General features: G+C 45.0%; 1 protein-coding gene across 2 annotated transcripts in view; it reads left to right on the top strand.

Annotated features, from left to right (window-relative positions):
* Positions 1–4,926: 4,926 nt before the first annotated feature.
* The window catches only part of Snx6 (sorting nexin 6), a 43,158-nt gene continuing 29,187 nt past the window's right edge, over positions 4,927–18,897 (top strand). Inside the window, exons 1-2 of one of the 2 annotated variants that reach the window (XM_059279403.1) lie at positions 4,927–4,982; positions 5,146–5,193. In XM_059279403.1, the coding sequence (XP_059135386.1) occupies positions 4,977–4,982; positions 5,146–5,193 (54 nt within the window). In that variant the 5' untranslated portion in view covers positions 4,927–4,976. Of the gene's footprint in view, positions 4,983–5,142; positions 5,194–18,897 lie in introns of both variants that reach the window. The other variant, XM_059279402.1, reaches the window with a different exon arrangement.

Below are 18,897 nucleotides of genomic sequence, written 5' to 3'. Positions count from 1 at the left end.
AACTAGAGTCTCTCTATGTAGCTCTGGCTTTCCTAGAATTAACTATGTAGATTAGGCTGGCTTTGAACCTGAAGAGACCCACCTGCCTCTGGCTTCCAGTGCTAAGAATATAGGTGTGTACCTTTAAGCTCTACTGATAATTCTTTATATTGCTCACAGAATACTGCTTGTGACCTTTGCTTAGACAGGAAGGTTTAGGTATTAGTTAACAACTTTATTATTTCAAGGACACGTTCTTTATGCATTGGAGTTTTCTGCTCTGGATTACAGTTGCAGTAATTACCCTGTGTCTTCGTTGGTCATTTTAATTGTACTGCTTGTAATTTCAATCCTGTCCTGTGTGTGCTTCATAAGGAGGGATTTTAACTCTGGCATTTAAGGATTACAGAGTCTCTGGGCCTCATTTGATGTTAACATTTAAGACTCTTGGACAACGACTGAGGGAGGGCCAGTGAGATGGCGTAGCAGGTAAAGGTGCTTACCACGCAGGCAGGTCTGAGTGCTTGAGTTCAAGACTTTGAATACCTGGCGGAAGGAGAGAAACAGTCTCGGAAGTTGTTCTCTGACCTCCACATGTACACCGCGGCATGTGCACACGTCAGTCACACCACACACACAGATATTAATACATAAGAAATTTAAAAATAACTGAGGCATCTGAAGTGTTTCCATATGACTCTTCTCGACCTTCACCCACATGGACAGACATGACTCTGCCGTGAGTGGTACACAAATCCCGCTCATCAATGGCAGCTCCACTTCTTGTTACACCCAGCCCCTTGTGCGCCACAAGGAAGGAGACAACCCTTACGGGTTCCAAAGACTTTAGTAAATCACCACATAAGCCGGTCACTGATGGATCAGGGCCGCAGGACAAGGACTCGGGAGCCTTGTTTCTCCTGGCAGTACGGGTTGTACCGGCACAAAAATCACAACCATTTGTTCCCAAGTTACAGTTTCCAAAGTCAAAATGGCAGTACCTAGGACAAGGTGCTTTTGCCTGCTCCCTTCACTCTTTCTCAACCTACTCAACCAAAAAACAAAATCGCATTTTTTTTGTCTGTTAAGTCATTTAAGAACTTTTTTAGGTGTGTGTGTGTGTGTGTGTGTGTGAGAGAGAGAGAGAGAGAGAGAGAGAGAGAGAGAGAGAGAGAGAGAGAGAGAGCCGTGGACCTTGACTCTTCCACTGGTAAGCAGTGCCACCCACCAGCGCCATTTTACCATCACCAGCATACAGGCAGTCATGGTTTTGGAGCTGAGAGTACTTATATCTTTTTGTTTGTTTGTTTGTTTGTTTGTTTGTTTGTTTTTCAAGACAGGGTTTCTCTGTGTAGCTTTGCACCTTTCCTGGAACTCACTTGGTAGCCCAGGCTGGCCTCGAACTCACAGAGATCCGCCTGGCTCTGCCTCCCGAGTGCTGGGATTAAAGGAGTGCGCCACCACCGCCCGGCTTTTTTTTGTTTGTTTGTTTTTGTTTTTTGTTTTTCAAGAGAGAGTCCTTATATCTTGATCCAAAGGCAACAGGAAGTGGTCTGAAACACTAGGTGTGGCTTGAGCATATATGAGACCTCAAAGCCTGCCTCCACAGTGATGAGTTTCTCCAACAAAACCACACCTACTTCAACAAGGTCATACCTAATAGTGCCACTCCCTTTGGGGGCCATTTTCTTTCAACTACTGCACCCAGCAATTACATTAAAAAAAAAAAAAAAGATGGGGCTGGAGAGATGGCTCAGAGGTTAAGAGCACTGACTGCTCTTCCAGAGGTCCTGAGTTCAATTCCCAGCAACCACATGGTGGCTCACAACCATCTGTAATGAGATCTGGTGCCCTCTTCTGGCCTTCAGTCATATATGCTGTATATGTAATAAATAAATCTTTTAAAAAAAAAAAAAAGAAAAGAAAAAAAGAAGAAAAGAACATGAACCTGTAATCTCAGGACTGAGGAGGCAGAGACAGGAAGATCACTGGGGTTCAGTGGCCAGCCAGGTTCAGTTAGAGACCCTGTCTTTGGAGATGAGGAGAGTGATAGAAGAAGATAACACCTGACTTCAACCTCTGGCCTTCACTTATGCACGTATGGCTGCATACACCTGTACACAGACATGCATACACATGCATACACCCACTGCTCAAACATACACATTATTGAGCAAAATTGCCTTGAAATCATCCACATCTGTGTTGTGTACTAGTAACAGTGTGCAGGATAAGGGAGAGAGATATGGAGAATAAGAAAAATTAGGAGATATTCAGTAGTGATGATACATGTTAGGGTCCAAGAGAAGTCCCATTAAAAAAACACCAGTCACTTATGCAATCAACAAGTGTGTTTAATAAAAAAGGCCAGCATGCAGGGGTCAACCATCTGATATGATACAGTGGCAAATGGTGATCCTGAGAAGCTCGCAGTCTCCTTTTAAGCAGGATTACGGGAATTCCAGCTGTGGTTAAGTATACTTTGAAGTGATTGGATATAGACCCTTAGTGGTACAGGAATCATTTTATGATTGGCTTGTGACATCTGATAGCAACCACGGTTGCAGCATCAGGGGTCAGTTTGCTGAGTCAGGGATCTGTCTGACTGAAAATAGCAAGAACAGTTCTTGCTCGTGGCCAGGTGTATTTCCTGAGAGTCTGATTGAAGCCAGACATGAGGCAACATAGGATGATGGGGTAATATGGGGTAGTGGTCTTAGCAAACTGGTCCCTGGGGGAAAAAACAACAACAACTGGCCCTGTTAGGGTCAGTCCTGTTATAAGAGGGGATGGCCACTTCAGTACACACCTTTAGTTATAGCATTTAGGAGGTTGAGGCAGGAAGATCACAAATCTGAGGACAACCTGAGCTACACAGTATCCTAGAAAATCTTAGGAAAAGAATAATCTCGGCACTTGAAAGACTGATAATTGTAAATGGCCAGAGAAGAGATATGAATGGTGACTACTGCGGAAGTGGAGAAAGCAGGACCAATTCAAAAAATACTACACAGCCGTTCGGTGGTGGCGCCTGCCTTTAATCCCAGCACTCGGGAGGCAGAGCCAGGTGGATCTCTGTGAGTTCAAGGCCAGCCTGGACTACCAAGTGAGTTCCAGGAAAGGTACAAAGCTACACAGAGAAACCCTGTCTCAAAAAACCAAAAAAAAAAAAAAAAAAAAAAACCCCAAAAAAACCCAAAAATACTACAGGAATAAAGAAAGGAAAAACTTTACACACACAAAGAAACATAACAAAAATAAGCCAGGTGTGGTAGTAGAATTTATAATCTTAGCATCTGGAGAAACAGAGGCAGGAGGATCTCTGCAAGTTTGAGGTCAGTCTGGTTGATACAGGTAGGTCATCCAGAGGTATATGTCTCAAAAACTATAAAATGAGGACATGACCGATCCAAGGAATGGTTGAGGGGAAGATTTTTATTGTAGATATGAGGGAGGGTAGAGCCTGAGGCGTCTGGAAGAGTCCAGAGTAGGGAGAGAAAGTAGTAAACTAAACATGGCCAGCAGAGTGGGCCAGGCTATGAGTGGAGAGAGAGGGAATGGGGAGAGTAAGAGAGGAAGGGAAGAGAGAGGGAGTAAAGAGGAGAGAGAGCAAAGAGAGAACATGTGGCCAGAATGGCGGGGTTATATGAGAAGCTGGGGGACGGGAAGCCCGTGAGCTGGAGACGTTTAGGGTAGGGAGCCAGGCTGCCAGCATGGACTCTGTAACAGGTACTTGCAATCCTGAGAGCCTGGAGGCCAGCATGCACTTTGGTATCCTAATAGGGACCACAGTTAGCCATTTGTCTGCAGTTTTTTTGGATCTGACAATCCAGACATCTGTTGATGATTAGGAGTGATGTAATCTCTTCTGTAACTTCTTCTTAGCTGACATGAGGGTGTCATTGTCCGGGCCCAGGGAGGTTGGGGTGCTGGAAGGCTAGGAGTGGGGAGGGGATGGATATACACGTCAATGTGTAGGAAGGGAGGTGGAGAAAATGAGTCCATCGTAGACATGGTGGCATTTAGGTTTGATGAGTGAGGAGTGAGGAGGATAAAGGATTTGAATAGGATAGGTTTCTGCCTTGAACACTTGAAGGTGCTGATGTCATTAAGTGAATGGAGATGTAAGGATTGCGCGAGTGTTCCTTTTGTAGAGGTGAAGTGCAGTACGTTCGAATTTTTTTCTTTTAAACTTACTTTTATTTATTGATCTTGTGTGTGTGCATGTATGTACGTTAAAGAACAACGCGCAGTACCTTTCTACCTTGTGGATCAGTCCTGGGAATCGAACTCAGGTCATTAGGCTTAGCAGCAAGTACCTTTCCTCATTGCTAAGCCATCATGCTGGCCCAAGAAATGATTTTCTTGTTCTGAAGTCCCTATGGATACTGGTTTGGTGCTATCCATCTGGACAGTTAGAGCAAGTCCGGGGATTATTTCTTAGTGTAAAGGTAAGGAATGCTCTTGTAATCAGAACAGCTTGTTTTTATAGTGCTCAGTCATTAGCACCCCAAACTGAGGTAGTTATTACTTCCCCAGCAGTAAAAGCTTGATTATAGCCCCTGTCTGCTTACTGTGTAAAGGCTCTCCGGTTCCTCAAACTTCTACGGGCAATGTGGTATTAATGGTGATTAATCATCGCGTAGCCCAACACAAAGACAAGAATATTTACTGAGGCTTCCTGCGGGTGCTTGCACAGTTTTTCTGGGCCCTCGGGGCAAGGGAACTGGACGGCTCTCCCGGTGGCCCTGGGGCCTTCCCGAGCCTGAGCTAGGCAGCAGCAAGCGGCTACTACGGCTCGGGCCGACCCTCCCTCTCACTTGGGGCAAAGGACCCCGTGTCCTTTCTCCTGCACGGACACCCCCACCCAGCCCTCCCGGTTCCTAAGGGCAGGGGGCGGGCCCGGCGCTAGGCTCCGCCCCCAGCCCCACCCGCGCGGCCGGCTCCTGGCGTGGCCTCGCGTGTGCGCCTGCGCGAGCCCCGGACTCGAAGCAGCCATGATGGTGGGTGTTCACGGCGGCGCCGAACCCGGGGCGCGCGGTGGGGGCGGCGGGCGCGGCGGGCGCGGCGGGCGCGGGGACGGCGCGGGCCGGGCGCTAATGTCTCTCTTTGTGTCTCCCCTTTCCCTTCCTCCCGCTCGCTGCGCCGGGCCCGCGGACTCAGCAGGAAGGCCTGGATGACGGCCCCGACTTCCTCTCGGAGGAAGACCGCGGAGTAAGTTGTGCTTTCCGTTCGCGTAGGAGCCTCGGTCCCTTTCCCCGCCGGGGCCTGAGGAGGGGTCCCGGGCTGCGCTGCCGCCCTCCGCGGCGCGCGCCCCGCCCTTCTGCCCGGGGGTCGTGCGCTCCTCGGCTCCGCGGGAACCCGGCGGCTGCCTCCTCGCCCAGGGCGGGCGGTCCAGCCCGGTGCTGAGCCTGCTCTTCCCAGGCCCCGCGCTGCAGGTGGGGTGGCCGAGGTGGAGGCCGGCTTGGAACGCCCCCGTCCTCAGACGTTCCCGGTGGTGGTTACCGTCAGAATCTTTCGGTGGCTTTCTGGAATCCCCGTTCCCCTTTTCTTTGCTGAATGGTATGGATTTAGTCTAAATTTACCCTTTTGTAATGATTTTTTTTTTTCTTTTTGCAGTCAGCAAATCTTAGCTCTGCCCTCACAGATTTTTTTTTTTTTTTTTGCAAAGAAACGGTAGTCCTCAGTTATCTTTACTTTTTTCTAGTATATCCCTCAGCCCCGATCCTTTTTGGGGTTCTCTGGATATTGTTTCCTTTCTCTAGCTTTATGGAGATACGGCTTACAAAATCATAATTTATATATTTAAAATGTACAGCGTGATATTTTGATGCATGTAGATGTTGTGAAATGATTACCTTTGCCAAGTTAAGTAGTGCACACCTCACCTCAGTACCGTCAGTTTCTTTTTGATGAGAACGCTTGGTCTGCTCTCAGCAAGTTTCAGGTACACATTTATTAATCACTGTACTGTACATTAAGTATCCAGAACTTAAAACTGAGTTTGTGTACTTTGACTACTCCCTCACCCTTTCCCCGTCTTTACTCTTTAAATTCCCCCTTTAAGCTGCCCCCAGTTTAAAGGTCTGATTTCTGCATTTGTCTTTGAAGGCTAGCAATGCATGTAGTTCCTTGTACAAGTGCTGTATTCAAAACTACTGATACAGATGTACGATTGCCACTAACTAAAGTTTCGATGCCACCATTTTACTATTTAACAGCTCACACTTATGTCTTAGGCTCCCCCACCTCCCCCAAACAGGATTTCTTCATTGCCCTGGCTGTCCTGGAACTCACTTTGTAAACCAAGCTGGCCTCAAACTCAGATCCACCTGCCTCTGCCTCCGATGTTGTGATTACTTGTGCAGCCACCACCCAGGGTTTTTTTTTTTGTTGTTGTTTGTTTGTTTTGTTTTGAGACAAATGTCCATGTAGCCTGGTTAAGCCTGGAACTTAAGGCATTTTTCCTGCCTCTGCCTCTCAAGTGTGGATTACGGGTACATGCCACCCAGCCTAGTTTTTACTTCGGTTTTCCATTTTGCTTTTGCTTATCCATCCTAGATGATGTGAGTTACAGGTGTTGGTTAATGTTGTAGATGATAAAACATTGCAGGGTATTGCTAAGATTGCAGGATATTGATAAGAGGTTAGCTGGTCAAGGTGGCTCACGCTTTTAATCCGAGCACTCTAGAAGGCAGGGGTGGGTGAATCTCTGAATTAGAGTACAGGCTGTTTTGCATAGCCAGTTCCAGGTAAGCAAGGGCTCTCCCTGGGAAAAGAGGGGTGTAAGGGTTTATTTTTAATTCTGTGGCTAGGTGCATCTGTGTGCAAGTGCTGTAGAGGCTGCAGGGGGTCAGGTCCTCTGAACCTGCAGGTCCTGTGAGCAGTCTGATGTGGATGCTGGGAACCGAACTCAGGTTCTCTGTAAGAGCAGTGTGCTCTGAACTACTGAAGTCATCTCAGCAGCTCCTGAAGCGGAATCTTTAACATTTATTATCATGGAGGGGCACATACTACGGCTGATCCCTTTTCTTTCTCCAAATAGTGTCCTTTCTGCTTTAATGTCATACTTGTATTCTGATACAGAGAACAGCTTTGTAGGGTCCTCTCTCACCTCCCACCTTTACGTGGGATCTGGGATTGAACTAGGGCGTTAGGCTTGCACAGTGAGCACTTACTGAGCCATCTTGCAGGCCCAAGGTGGGTTTTATAAAGATATTTAATTTAATATAGACTTAAGCATGAGGGTTGAGAAAGAGCCACTCTCTCAGAAAGACAGACACACCCAAGAGCAGGGGTGTGAGCTCTAAGGAGTCTCGAAAGGACTCATAGTGTAGGCATACACTCATCATGGGAGACTACTTGAGAGTAGCAACCAGATGCTTTTGTAAATGATAAATCAACTCCCTCCGTTTACATAGGAACATCATATGAATTCTGCTTTCTAAAACTTAACTTCTAGTTAACTACAAAACAACGTTTATGTATAATATATGTATATGTAATTCCTGGGTAAGACAGAGTTAGGATTTACTAATTGTATTTTGGGTTGTGTTTGTTTTGAGACAGGCTCCTACTTTGTGGCTCTGGCTGGCCTCTGTCTCCCCAGTACAGATTAAAGGCATGTGCCACTGCCTGGTGTATTTTGGATTTTAAGGTAGGAAAGGGACTGGAGTTGTAAGTCAGTGATGAGTGGTTGCCTGGCATGGGTCAGACCTTGTCCTCAGTCCTTGGCGCTGGAAAACACAAGACAATGGGAGGAACTAGCAGTTATTGATGAAATGAGATTAGTTTTAGTTCAGTTAAACTGCTTTTCTAAAAGCACGTAACTTCGTTTAGATTAAAAACTGTCTTTTGTGGTCTGCCATAAAAAGCAAACAGGATTTGTTCATCAAAAGTGTCAACTTTCTAAAAAAATTTTTCACATCAGTGACATGAAAAGTGGAATGTTTTCTGATTTGTGTTGGGGGCTTTTTGCCTTTTTAAAATTTGTTTACAGAACTGAAAGTACTTAAGTGATGTGTCCCAGAACTTGTCACATGTCACACAGTTACAGAGGAAGCAAAGAGCACAGCTGACCGGGGGTCACTGGGATGTTGTCGGTGAAAAAATGTTGTTTTCAGTAGAGCAAATGTCGATTTATTAAGGAAAGGGGAGAGAGACTCCAGAGAGTGAGCGGGGTTCCACGGGGGAGTGCCCTAGGTGGAAATTGTAGTGTGAAAGTGAAAACACAGGCTGGAGGTGGAGCTCTGTGGTGGCGCTTGCCCAGCGTGGCTATGGACTGGGTTTGAGCTCCCCTCCCCTAAGAGGAAAAAACCATCACGAGTTAGAAATTTTGGACTGCAAGGTGGTTCAATGGGTTAAGGTACTTTCTACCAGGGCTGAAGATCTGAGCTCAGTCCCTCGGGTCCAGATGATGGAAGAGAGAGAACCAGTTCTCACATGTTGTCCGCTCTTGACCTCCACATGCATCCTGTGGCATATCTGTCCTGTCTTATTCCACCACCACCGCACAGGCCAACAAAGTAAATGTTGAAAAGAAGAAAGCCTCAGTCTCTAGAAAGAAATGTTTGAGGAGGTAGTGATGGCTGTGTCCACCTGTCTAGTTCTTGCTTGCTTTTGGTGCTGTGGAACTGGAGAATCAGCCGTTACAACCCAACATTGTATTAAGTGCTGTGCAGACTGTTGGGTCAATGGCTGAAGCCTCCTTCTCTCTCTTTACATTTATTTATTTAGAGTCTGTGTGGCCGGGTGATGGTGGCACACATCTTTTGGGAGGCAGAGGCAATTGGATCTCTGAGTTCGAGGCCAGCTTGGTCTTTATAGTGAGTTCCAGGACAGCCAGAGCTACATAGAGAAACTATGTCTCGAAAAATCCCCCCCCCCCCCAAAAAAAATAGAGTGAGTGTGTATGTATGTGGGGCACACATACCACGGCATACATATGGAGGTCAGAGGATAATGTGGTCCCTGGGAATCAACCTCAGGTCATTAGGCTTGGTGGCAAGTACCTTAACCTGCTGAGCCATCATACTGGCTCCTCTGAAGCCTTGACTCCTTCATAGTTGAGAAATTAAAACTTCTGAAGAGTGTTCTTGAAATACCTCTAAAGTATTCAAGAGTAAAGTATTCTTGAAATACTTCTAGATCAGGTTAAATGTAGTGCGTGCCTGTAATCCCAGCATTTGACAGGATTGCCTTGAGTTCTAGGGTAGAGAGACTGTGTTACCTAGAAAGTGCTAGGACACCTAGACTACAAATCAAGTCCTTATCTCAACCTCTGACCGAGAAAATACAATACTTTGCAGCAGAGTCACCTGGTGTCCAGATGTAGTAGTGCCTTCCTGTGGCACTCCAGAAATTGGGACAGGAGGAGGACCAGTTCAAAGCCAGCCTGGGCTACAAAGCAAGACCCTATTTCAAAAACAGAAAGGTCTGCCCAGACCTCACTTGGGGCGTTTGAAAAGCAAAACAGAAAATCTAGGGTCCTTGCCCTCCTAACTAAATTGGGATCTCTTGGTTGGAAAGGACAGCTATTTTTAAAGTTTATTTTAGGATTTATTTTACTGTTTATGTATGCATAGATGTGTGTGTGTGTGTGTGTGTGTGTGTGTGTGTGTGTGTGTAACTTCTAGAGGAGGCCAAGAGAAAGCTTAGAATCCCCTGAAGCTGGAGTTAACAGGTGGTTGTGATTTGCCCATTTTGAGTGGTAGGAATCAAACTTGGGTCTCAGCCATCCCTCCAGCCCAGTTCTGTCCTGGCTGTGGGTCCTGGGGTTGGACTCAGGTCAGTAAGCCTGTGCAGCACACTTTACTCTCTGGCTCCCAACAACCACTTTTTAGCATTGAAGAAGTGGGTGCTTTGAACTCCTGTTCACTGAAGTTTGATGACTCTTGCACATTTAGTTTGCTGTTTTCCTCATTTTAGGGACAGAAATTGGCCTGTTTAAATGTCTGTGTCATTTCTCTCCTGATAGAAACAGATTTTAGTAGTTAGATCTTAAGGCCCTGCATTTTTTTCAGACTTTAGCTGTTCTCAACCCCTGGGTCACAACCCCTTTGGGAGTCGAATGACTCTTTCATAGAGGGTCTCCTAAGACCATCAGAAAATAGATATTTACATTACAATTCATAGCAGTAGCAAAAATACAGTTATGAAATAGCTACTAAATAATTTTATGGTTGGGGTCATCACAACATGAAAAGCTGTATTGAAGGGCCGCAGCATTAGGAAGGTTGAGAACCATTTAATGGGATAAATCCACAGAGTCTTTTTAATGATCAAAGGAATTTATTTGGGGGTAAACTCAACCATGGGAGATTTATCGTAGGGTCTGGGGAAGCTGAACTGTGTCCCGCGCTGAACGGCTGGGTCCAAGATCTCAGCATCCAGAACCACCAAGTAGCCAAGAGGGTCCAGCATACACCAGGTCTTAAGGGTCCCTGGTGGCCACGCCCAGAGACCAGTACCTCAAGGTCATAGGCAGGTGTAACAGCAGCTGCCTCACTAGGGGCAGTGCTTCAGGGCATGGCTCAAACAGCTGTCCACTACAACCATTGCTTTAGATTATTTTGCTCAGCCTTTGAAAAAGGGCATCTATTTTTTTCTTTCACACTTGTTTTTTGTTTGTTTGAGGGATGCACATGAAGGGGCAAAGGACAGCCAGTGGAGTTGGTTCTCCCCTTCACCATGTGGGATCTCAGGTTGTCGGCTCCTTTACCTACTGACACATTGACCAGCCCTTCTTTTATTTTATTTAAAATTTTTTTGTTTTTGCTTTTTGTTTTTCGAGATAGGGTTTCTCTGTATAACAGTCCTAGCAGTCCAGGAACTTGCTCTGTAGACCAGGCTGGGTTCGAAGTCACAGAGATCCATTTGCCTCTGCCTCCCAAGTGCTGGCATTAAAGGTGTGCACCTCCACTCCTGGCTCATCATGGTATTTTTATCGAGACAGGCTCTTATGACAGGAAGAACTAAAGAATAAAATAGTATTAGCTGGATATGGTGATACACAGCCATAATCCATGCTCTTGGGAGAACTGAGGCAGAGAGGGATGGCCAATTTGAGGTCAGCCTGGGCTAGATCGTGTTTCCCTACCCCCAAAAAGTTAAAACCGAAACAAAGCTGACAGTATTGGAAGCTGCTGGCTGGGCTTTGTTTTCCTCAGAAGCCACATGCAGAGAAATGAGCAGTCGTCCCATAGTAGTAAACAAACGAGTCCTTTGAACTGGAAGCACTCGCTTTTGATGGGCAGTGCGTGTGTCGGAGTGAGTGATGGTCTGATTTTCGTAGCATGTAGAGAATGCTCTTTCAATTCTAAATGGTATGCTGTCTTAAAAAAATGACTTTAGATGGGGTGGCTGCCTCTTCTGGACTCTTGGTCCAGCTGCTCCTCTGTGTTCCTTATCTTAGTGGAATCATTTTCCAGTTGTGCAAAGAACCTCTGAATCATACATGGATTTCATCCTTGTATCAGAACAGTCACTGAGGCCAATTTAATTTCACCTTAGAATACTTGCTCTTTCTTTTTAAAAATTTTACAACTTTTTAGGGGAGGGGTGTTTCGAGACAGGGGTTCTCTGTAGTTTTGGAGCCTGTCCTGGATCTCACTCTGTAGACCAGGCTGGCCTCTGCCTCCTGAGTGCTGGGACTAAAGGCGTGTGCCACCGCCGCCCAGCTAAAATATTACAACTTTTATCTGTTGTGACTGGAAGTGTGGAGGTCAGAGGACAGCATTATGAAGTTGGTTCTTTTTTGCACCTTTACATGGGCTCCAGGGATGGGTCATCAGGTTCATACTGTCAGTCATGTTCTAGTTTGCTTTCTATTGTGATGAAACACAGGCCAGAACCGTGCTGGGGAGGAAAGGGTTTATTTGGCTTACGGGTTATATAATCCAGTGAGGGAAGCCAGGGTAGCAGCTCAAGGCAGGAGCTGACAGACAGACAGACACATGGAGGAATGCTGCTTCCTGGCTTGCTCAGCGACTTTACTTACACAACCCAGGCTCACCTGAGTAGGAATAACGCTGAGCGGGTCTGAGTGTGGTAAGTGGCAAGTCCCTTCATCCACTGAGGCAGCTCATTGGCCCTGCCCTGTTTTTTTTTTTTTCAAGGCTTTGGTGTTTTTCTGGATTGTAGCAATGTCCCTTATTGGTCTTTTATCCTTCTGTTTTCTATGTGCCCTTTTTGTTTACTTAACACTTTATGATTAAAGTTATTAAATCGTTTTTCTTCCCAGGAGTACTTCCTTGTACTCCATTTCTTTTCAAGTAAGGTCTAAACGTCTTATGCTGTATTCATCACTGTCGACAACCCTTTGTGGCTGGCTGGTCCATGCCACTCCCACCCCACTGTGCTCATGAGGTGCCCCTCACACACCTTGTCCTTGACTGTCGTTTTTTGGTTATTTGCTTTTGAGACAGGGTTTCTCTGTGTAGTCCTGGCCGTCCTGGAACTTGTTCTGTAGACCAGGCTGGTCTTGAACTCAGAGATCCGCCTGCCTCTGGCTCCCAGGTGCTGGTGGCCTGCACCACCATGCCTGGTGTGGAAATTGTACTTTTAAAGATACGTGCATTATCTCTGTGCCTGTATAGTATTGACACATTTACACAGATTGAGAAAGATTAGACAACTAGTTATGGTCTTACACAGCCAGTAGGAGCTGTAGTCAGACACATACTATTCAGCTCTGGGGTCTGGACTCCTAACCTCTTTGTTGTCACCAAAATGAGCTAACTCCTGAATGTTGATCTGGGGTTTTGTAGATACAGAGGAAGGGTAGGACTGCTGGCAGAAAGGATAGTATGTGGGTCCTTTGGTTCTCCTTGGAGTGCCCGACCTGACTGACTGAGGCAGAGGATGCAAAGGTAGCTATGCTGGAAGACTGAATCTAAAGTCCATAATGACGAGAGCTGCAGGCCCTGGGAGTGCTGAGGGCCCTAAGCTAGAAAGTGCATGTGTTCAGACACTAACAGTGTTGCATTGCACTCTTAACGTGGAGAGTGGAATGTGCTTCCTTTGAGAAGAGCAAAGAAAGCAGTTAATAGGTAACTCTGGAGCACAGCAGCTGAGGTGTGAGAATGCAGAGCTAAAGCTGTGAAAGAGTCCTGGGGTGGAGAAGCCAAGGAGTGCCGGGCAAGAGTTACTTGGGTTATTTTAGCTACATGCTTATGTGTATGTCTGTGTATAGGTGTGCATGCATGAGTTCAGAGGTTGTAAGAGGACACGAGCTCCCCTGGAGCTGGAGCGGAGGCAGTTGGGAGCCCCTTGACCTGTGTGCTGAGAACGGGATTTGGGTCTTTTGCAAGAGCAGTTGGATGCTCTTCACTCCTGAGAGTCTCTCCAGCCCTTTTTTTATTTGTTTTAAAAGCACTTTATTTCTGTAAGAGTTAAACATACGTAACTGAAATTAGCATATATTCTAGACTCTGTTCTATGCGTGTATTTGGCTGAAACTCAACTTGGAATAATTATGATGCTCATTTATACCAACAAATGCTGGTAACTTGATCTGGTTAGTAAAAATTATAGATTTAGCTATATGAACGTAATATACAGGGAAATTATGGTCAGATTTATGTACAAAAATACATGAAAAAAGATTTTTATTAGCATACATAATAGGTTTCATTGTGGCATTGTTCTTTCTCTTATTTTATTTACTTAGTTTTTTTTGGTTTTTTTTTTTTTTAAATGTGTATTGGGTGTCAGATTCCCTGGAACTAGAGTTATGGACAGTTGTGAGCTGCCATGTGGGGCCTGGGAATTGAACCTGGGTCCTCTGTGAGAGCAACTAGTGCTCCTAACCGCTGAGCTATCTTTCCAGACTCCTCTTTTGTTTATTTATCTATTTATTTCTTTATTTATCTTGTTTTTTGTTTTTGTTTTTTGGTTTTTCGAGACAGGGTTTCTCTGTGTAGCTTTTATGGATCTCACTCTGTAGACCAGGCTGGCCTCGAACTCACAAAGATCTGCCTCCCAAGTGCTGGGATTAAAGGCGTGCGCCACCACCGCCCGGCTTATCTTGGTTTTTTTTTTTTTGAGACAGGGTTTCTCTGTGTAGCTCTGGCTGTCCTGGAACTCACTCTATAGACCAGGCTGGCCTCAAACTCAGAAATCTGCCTCCTGAGTGCTGGGATTAAAAGTGTGTGCCACCATGCCTGGCCCTTCTTTTTTTTTAAAAAAGAGATTACATGTATTTATTTTCTGTGTAAGGGAGGAAAGCACACTCCTGCCACGGTGTCCATGTGGGAATAGAGAACAACTAGAAGCAGCCAGTTCTCTTCTCCATGTAGGTTCTGGGGACCAAACTCCGATCAGCATGCTTGGTGGCAGTGCCCCACATTATAACATTTTGATACATATATGTAGTGTATTTTGAGCATCTTTACCATCCATCGCCCTCTCGTACCCCTACTCCCATGATCCCCTTCCTCTTTCCCACTAGCCCCTCCCTTCTACTTTTATGTACAAGGTGATTTCTATTTTATTTATTTATTTTGTTTTATTTATTTTAACTTTATTTTTATATGCATTGGTCTGAAGGTGTCAGATCCTGGAGATCTGAACTTACAGTCAGTTGTGAGCTGCCATGTGGTTGCTGGGAATTGAACCCGGGTTCTCTGGAAGAGCAGCCAGTGCTCTTAACCATTGAGCCATCTCTCCAGCCCCTATTTTGGATTTTTTGAGACAGAGTCTGTCTTTGTAGCTTTGGCTGGCCTAGAACTTGCTATGTAGACCAGGCTGGCGTCAGACTAACAGAGCTCCACCTCCTGGTTGCTAGAATTAAAGGCATGTACCACCACACCCCACTTAGTTTAATTTTTAAAGGATTTCACTTATTTATTTATTTTTTTGTTTTTCAAGACAGGGTTTCTCTGTGTAGCTTTTGCGCCTTTCCTGGAACTCACTTGGTAGCCTAGGCTGGCCTCGAACTCACAGAGATCCACCTGCCTCTGCCTCCCAAGTGCAGTGAGCCAGGGGATAAGTGGGTTAGAGTCAGGTGAGAGTTTAGAGGTCCTGGTGGGCTACTGTAAGGACTTGGGCTTCTCCGAGCGGGAACCCTTTTGAACACAGGAGTGATGTCTGGTGTAAGGAGATTGTAGTGGTGGGTCTGTAAGGAAGAGATTGCAGAAGGACAGCGCAGAAGCAAGAAACGAGCAGGAGATGGCAGTAGTTGGTTATTTTCCCTTCTTTCTCATGCACCTCTATACGTTTGCTAATGCTTTTCTAGCAGAAGAAAGTGGTTGAATTTTTTATGTTTATCTATCTTGTGTGTGCACACGTGTATGACAACTTGCTGAAGCCCTCCTTCCACTATGTGAGTTCCAGGGTCATACTCAGGCTGTCGGGCTAAACAACACTCTACCCACTGAGCCATCTCAGGAGCCCGTGAATATCTTTTTGTCTAAGCAGTTATAAGTGGAGAATTAACCAGCCAGCAACTGGCCAGCATCTTTTTCATGTTCTGGTGCTTTGAGGCAGGGTCTTACATAGCACAGGCTGCCCTCAGCTTCCTGTTTAGATAAGGATGACCTTGAACTTGTGATACTCAGGACTCCACCTTCCGAGAGCTGAGACTATTGTGTACACCACCACACCTGGTTTAGGGTCTTTAAATGATTAGTCAGTATTGTAACGTGTGTGTGCGTGTGCGTGTGTGTGTGTGTGTGTGTGTGTGTGTGTGTGTGTGTGCGTGCGCGCATGTGCTTGTGCAAGCCCCTGCGGTGCAGGTACCCTTGGAAGCCAGCTCTGGAGCTGGAGTTAACAGCGGTTGTTAGCCACCAAGTGGGTGCTATAAATCAAATTCCTGTCCTGTCCTGAAAGAACAGCAGTTACTCTTAAGTGGCTGAACCACCTCTCCAGCCTAAGGTCTCTCAGTTCTTACTTATTTGTATGTACTTTCTGAGACAGAGCTCGCTCTGTAGCCCAGGCTGGAATTCCCAGAGACCTGCCTGGCTAGTGCTGGAATTAAAGGTGTGCGCCACATCCCTGAGCCTTAGATTATTTTTAATGATACTATATCTTTGTTGCTGAATACACATGTTGTGTCCTTGTCTTTCTTATGAACAACAACACAAATGTTTAACTTATTCAGTCTCTAACTAAAAAAAGTACAAAGTTTATTGGTCCAAATAAAGATTAAACCAGTTAAAGTCTAATTAGAAAGTTCTTCAAGGGCTGGAGAGATGGCTCAGAGGTTAAGAGCACTGGCTGTTCTTCCAGAGGTCATGAGTTCAATTCCCAGCAACCACATGGTGGCTCACAACCATCCATAATGAGATCTGGTGCCCTCTTCTGACCTGCAGGTGTATATGCAGACAGAACACTATACATAATAAATAAATAAATCTTAAAAAAAAAAAAAAAAAAAAAAAAAGAAAGTTCTTCAAACTGAACTCACTAGTTGGAAAATTTTAATTAAATGTTGGTGATCACAGGTTGTCTGCATTAAGTCTTTCCCTTAATAAAACCTTCTGAAGTTACTTTTTTTTTTCCATAATGGAAAAGAGTCTACCTGGGAAATCTATATAATTTATGTAATTAACATTAAATTTACAATATAGCGTTTTATGAAATCTAAGTGAAGGTGATTGAAATTTTTTCAGTGTAATACAAAAAAAGAAAATATAGTTAAAATACAGTTTTGTGATTAACTAAAAGATTTATTTTAGTATATTAAAATATAAAAATATGCACTGAACGCTGGGTAGTGATGGTGCATGCCTTTAATCCTAGCACTCAGGAGGCAGAGGGAGGTGGATCTCTGTGAGTTCGAGACCAGCCTGGTCTAAAGATTGAGTTCCAGAACAGCCAGGGCTACACAGAGAAGCCCTGTCTCAAAAACCAGGAAAAAAAATGCGTTGAAGCAGGTTAGCAAATTAGCTTTCAGTGACACTTTGTGCTGATGTGGGAGTAATTTCATTTTATACACTGCCACCTGAGGTCAGGAAGCAGGGGGGTTTCATCTTAGAGACTGGCTTTTCCATTATATATCTTGGTAATTATTAATAGGACTTGAAAAAAAGTCTTATGTATGTGAAATGCAACTTACTGTCAAGCGAAGTAATCCTTTGTGTCTACTTTTCTATGTGCTCAGGTCCTAGGAAGTAATTATTGGGGTGTGAAGTGGGTGTAGAAACCGACTATAGGGAGAATCAGAAGGAACACTCTGGCTGAATGTTGTATTGATGATGACATATAAATGAAAGAAATCGGGTGTGAGGAGTGTTCCATTTGTATCATGAAGAGCTTTTTTTTCACCTCTGGAGATTGGTTCGTTCTCTCCCCAACCCTGTTTTTGGTTTTTTGAGACAGGGTTTCTCTGTGTAGCCCTGGACCAGAGGCTGGCCCTGAACTCAGAGATTCACCTGCCTCTGCCTCCTAAGTGCTGGGATTAAAGGTGTGCTCCACCCAACTGGTATATACTTTCTTTCTCCTTTTTCTCTCTCTTTTTTTTGTTTTGTTTTTGTTTTTGTTTTTTTGAGACAGTTTCTCTCTGTAGCTTTGCGCCTTTCCTGGAACTCACTCTGTAGCCCAGGCTGGCCTCAAACTCACAGAGATCTGCCTGCCTTTGCCTCCCAAGTGCTGGGATCAAAGACGTGCGCCACCACTGCCTGGCGGTATGTACTTTCTACAATCAACTCTAGAACTAAGTTTTGTTTTTGGAATGGGTAGTGAACTCTAATTTTAAGATGAAAAAGACATGGTAGGTTGACTTAATCACAAGTAAGGCATTAGTACGTATAATATGCGTTAGTAAGGGATACAAGAGAGAAGTCACAGAAAAGTTAGGAAGTTAAGAACTAGGGCTGGGGACGACCCACTGGATGAAATGCTTGCTGTATGAGCGTGAGGATCTCAGTTCTAATTCCCAGAGCCTGCTGATAAAAACAGGTTGGACATGGCGATATATGTTTGTGACTCAGCATTGGGGAGGTGGACACAGGCAGATCCCAGGAAGTGGTTGACCATCCAGGCTAGCCGAAACTGCCAGCTTCAGGTTTGGTGAGAGATGCTGTCGCAGAAAGTATGACGAGCTGGGCATGGTGTTGTACTCCTTTAATCCTAGTCTTGGGAGGGAGAGGCCAGCCTGATCTACATCATAAGTTCCAGTGTAGCCAGGGCTACCCAGTGATACCTCATCTCATGCAAAACAAAATATGGTGGAGAGTGACAGACATTTGCCCTTCACAGCACAAGCATTACCCTACAGCTGCAGAAGCCACACAAGAACTAAAAGCAGGAAAGTTAAGTTTGTTAAAGGGGCACAAAGGGACTCTGTGGAAGTGATAGAAATGTCCATTATCTCATTTTGGCATTTTGTAATGCGTGTGTTTGTTAAGGCTTCCAATTAATTTTGACTTGCATATTATATCTAAATTATTTGAAAATTTGAGTCAGGTGGTGGTGGCACAAGCCTTTAATTCCAGCACTGAGAAGGCAGAAGTAGGCAGATCTCTGTGCGTTCAGGCCAGCCTGGTCTACAGAGTGAGTTCCAGGATAGCCAAAACTACACAGAGAAACCCTGTCTTGAAAAAAAAAAAATGAATCATGGACTAAATCAGCATTTATCAACCTGTGGGTTGCGACCCTTTCACAGGGGTGGCCTAAGACCATTGGAAAACATAGGTGTCTACATTATGATTCATAGCAGCAGCAAATTACAGTTATGAAGTAGCAACAAAATACTTTTATGGTTGGGGTCACAACAAGAGGAACTGTATTAAAGGGTCGCAGCATTGGGAAGGTTGAGAACCTCTGCTCTAGATAAAAGTGTGCATTGTGTGATACACGGATATTTATAGAGATAGAATCAAAAACAACAAATGCTAGCTGAGCATGGTGGTGAATTCTATAATTCCATCCTACCTGTAAATGCCAGCACTCAGGAGCCCTTGAATTCAAGGTCAGCCT

The sequence above is a fragment of the Peromyscus eremicus genome, chromosome 14 (assembly GCF_949786415.1).
Source record: "Peromyscus eremicus chromosome 14, PerEre_H2_v1, whole genome shotgun sequence".
Classification (NCBI taxonomy): Eukaryota; Metazoa; Chordata; class Mammalia; order Rodentia; family Cricetidae; genus Peromyscus; species Peromyscus eremicus.
This window is presented reverse-complemented; position numbering and strand designations above follow the sequence as displayed.